At 39.7% G+C, this 3,752-nt stretch overlaps 1 protein-coding gene across 1 annotated transcript; it reads right to left on the bottom strand.

Moving 5' to 3' along the window:
- Nucleotides 1-589: 589 nt before the first annotated feature.
- LOC109781998 (T-complex protein 1 subunit theta-like) lies at nucleotides 590-2,926 on the bottom strand. Its single transcript, XM_020340587.3, has 9 exons — nucleotides 2,853-2,926; nucleotides 2,583-2,716; nucleotides 2,305-2,377; nucleotides 2,148-2,225; nucleotides 1,950-2,072; nucleotides 1,746-1,840; nucleotides 1,141-1,350; nucleotides 777-834; nucleotides 590-691 (listed from the first exon to the last, which is right to left on the bottom strand). The coding sequence occupies exons 2-9, from the start codon at nucleotides 2,609-2,611 to the stop codon at nucleotides 590-592; spliced, it is 768 nt and encodes a 255-aa protein (XP_020196176.1). The 5' UTR covers nucleotides 2,612-2,716; nucleotides 2,853-2,926.
- Between the last annotated feature and the right edge of the window lie 826 nt (nucleotides 2,927-3,752).

Below are 3,752 nucleotides of genomic sequence, written 5' to 3'. Positions count from 1 at the left end.
CGAGTAGATGATTTTTCATATAAAAAACTTTTTAATCCGAGTTCGTATGCAAAAGTTATGCCCATTTTACAAATTCCAGAGAGAGTTTGCAAATAAAGTCAAAATTCATATTTGTAAATTTTCCCAACTAGTAGACCACATATCACATGGGAAACTTATTTTCTTTTATTTTTTTGACATTTCCATCATTTTCTTTTTTTTTTAAACTGAAAAGGCGGTCCGGAGGGGGGTTTAATTCGGTGGATTTTTTGGGCCAAGTTAGTAATGGCGCACCGTGGGAGTGGTGCGCCATTACTAGTTGCCATTACTAGTTTAACTAGTAATGGCGCACCACACACACGGTTCGCCATTACGAGTTTTGAAAAAAAAATTGAAAAAAATTTACTAGTGGCGCACTGTGGATGTGGTGCGCCATTACTAGTTTAACTAGTAATGGCGCACTATCCCCTGGTGCGCCATTACTAGTTTTGAAAAAAAAATTAATTTTTTTTTGTACTAGTGGCGCACCGTGGATGTGGTGCGCCATTAGTATTTGAACACTAATGGCGCACCAACACATGGTGCGCCATTAGTATATAGTAGTGGTGCATCACATGTTAATGTCAATATTATCTATAGCCCTTTTCCTAGTAGTGTCCATACCGCCTTGTTTGGGGGGCCGTGGACCTCCTACTGGCTTAGCCATGATGATCTGTGTTCCACATAGGTATTAGCATATGAATAAACGACCGTAGTTTTATGCATATGAAGATGACATGAAAGATTGATAATCCTACCTGGTCAACCCGTAGTACAGTACATACAACATCTGCTGAGTATTTTAGAGCGAAGGACCTGATTGAAGGGAAAAAGGTTAAGTGGGACATAACAACCTATGTACGCACTTTAAAATTTTAAATACACAAATTAATATATATTTTGCGGAATAAATACACAAATTAATAAACAGGGCATGAAAGCACGGAAAATATAGATGACAACAGAAATTAATTAACTGGGTATGAAAAAGAACAGATTATGTGCAAGGCACCTTGACGTAGCATTTTCGTGGTATCAAGGACAACAGCATAATCAGATATTGTGAAAGCTTCTAGAAGGATTTCCAAACCTATTGACAAGTAGATGCTGAGTAAGGCTTACTTTGTAATGTAGAGGTCCCATATTTTCATAATTGACGCATCCTTGCAAGCACCTTCCTTCAAGTCAATGCCAACTTTCACATTGCCAGCAGCATGCTCAGCATAGAGGGAAGATATTATCTCCATTGCACCAAGTCCAGCATTTTCAGAAAGTGTTCTTGGAACCATTTCAAAACTTTCACCAAATTTTGCAATGGCATGCTGATCCAACCTGCATAATTGACCAACAACAGATAGTGTAAATTAGGAAAAGATTAATAAGTAACATTCGGTTTCATAAACCAACTACCAAAACTGATTATAGCAGGAACATGGTTCACATATCAAATATGTCTGAGTCCTGCAGAGGAACGGAACTCTAACAAATAATACAAACAAATGCTTTTATTAATAGAAAATTCTAGATACCACTCCATCTATCCTTATATCCCAATTAACCCCAGGACAAGATGCACAATAGGATATTTATATTTATTGCCACTGTACTGGAAATGCATGAGACAATAAAATTTGTGCAGTTGAAGGTGGTTAATCAACAGAACTATCATTTGTAACCTCATGTTTCATATGTGCTCTTTTACATGCATATATGAAATTTATAGTTACCCTGTTTCCTTCAGAGAAAACTGCTTCAATTTCTTTGCTAGTTCTACTTCTGTAGCAGCAGCTCCAGGAATAATCCGACTGTCCCTGCACATACACTGGTATAAACACCAACAGTTATATTACATTTCACAAATCAGACGATAATGGAGCGTGACTAATACAAAAATGCAAGAAGATTGGTTTTCACCTACATCACATACATACCTTGTACGTGTTTACGCCATCATCAACAGCTCTTTCAAGATCATCTAATATACAATCAGTACTGCCTCGCAAGACAACACTAGCCACTGAATTTCCACCTCCTTCATTTTGGACAACAGTCACCTATAGAGCAAAGCAGATATGTTGAGAAAGCACAAAGTGATGTTACTCGAGAAATCATGAAGGCATGAAACATACTCGAGCACCGCCTATTTCTTCCACCGAAACAGAGTCTGCATATCCTAATTCGCCCGCATTTGGCCGGCTAAGCTTCAACTGTTTTTTATAAAGCACATGGCATCAGAATAAAGTTATTACTGCTATTAAATAAAGAGTTTTCGAACCCAGAAATTACAAGTGCTACAGCCCCAGTAGTACGGCACAATCTCCGAAGCTCAAACTTTGAGCTGACTTTCAGAACCATTAGCCTGTAAACCATAATATCTATAATTGTAATCATCACTTGTAAAGAAGGACAAAATCATGGTACAATAAAAATAAACATATATTTGAGATGTCTTTCCACTATTACAACCTCCAATTAATGGTTATCTTAAAATGTAGAAATAAGTTTCACAAGATAAAACTATCCTAAACCAAGATGACAGTTCATATGATAAGCGAAATACCGACTTGTAACGTTCACAAAAATGCAATGCCATATCACCAACTGCTGCTCCACTGACAATGACCTTGGCACCTGAATCAGCCACAGATTTGATAAGCTCCTCCACCTTTGCTTCCTCAGTTTTAGCATAGTTTTCAAGCTGCACAACATCGCAAGCATGTGCGTTATAAGGTTACTACACATGTTTGTAAGACATATGTAAACTACGTATTATAATCCTTTCTGAGTGCAGTGAACCAGCAAAGCATACAAACAAAACATAACAATGAACATACGTGCTCAGCAGAATGTATAAGAACAGTTCCCTTCGTTTCAGTTGCAGAAGTGTCAACACCACCAGCAAATACCGCAACCTAAACGATAGAAAACAAATTAGAAAAATATCAGGAACCCCCAAAAAATATGATAAAATACGAAACATGCATAAAAGGGGTGTTACAGAAAATAAATATTACAATGCATGAACTTTGGTTAACAGAAAAGCATAATAGGACTGCATCATGGTACAATGGTATAACAGTTGGATTCTACAATGAATCGATTCACGAAGACGCAATTGGAATTGGAGATTGTTAGAATTAATGGGCTAGACCCATAGCAATTTCTGAAATCTCAAAGCCCATGTGTAAAATGGCAAGTGGTGGTGCTAAGTTTAGTCCCACCTTGGAAGTTGAAGAAGAGTTGGACCTCTTTATATAGTGGGTTCTCTCCACCACTCTAAGTGGTGTGTGAGAAGAGAAAGGGAAAACCACACGCGCGCGCTCGCTCGCCTCGCCTCGCCGGGCCGTGGCGAGGCGAGGCGTACATGCGCGTGAATGGTCCGCCGAAATCCGGTCCGTCTCCTTGCAGGAGCACAGCTTCCTTTTGCCGTTTTATGTTTTGGCAGACAAGTTTTTGATTTCTTGTCCGGTAAGTATAAGAATTAGAAACCGAGTCGGTTTGGGATTGTGGTCGCGACACAATACCGCCTCTGGTCCTAATATATATACAGCTACCGGCTGCGGCCAGAGACACACCGAAAAACACCTAGGGTTTTGCCTCATCTCACAACTTGCGCCGCCATCGTAGTCTACTCCATCCCAAGCGCCGGCGTGCATCGGCGCGTGGGAGAGCAGGTCTCCGGAACCGTTCGTCTTTGCGATCCTGCACCGGGAGAGGACGAATTAGGTTTTTGG

This window comes from Aegilops tauschii, chromosome 6 (assembly GCF_002575655.3).
Source record: "Aegilops tauschii subsp. strangulata cultivar AL8/78 chromosome 6, Aet v6.0, whole genome shotgun sequence".
In the NCBI taxonomy this organism is placed as follows: Eukaryota; Viridiplantae; Streptophyta; class Magnoliopsida; order Poales; family Poaceae; genus Aegilops; species Aegilops tauschii.
This window is presented reverse-complemented; position numbering and strand designations above follow the sequence as displayed.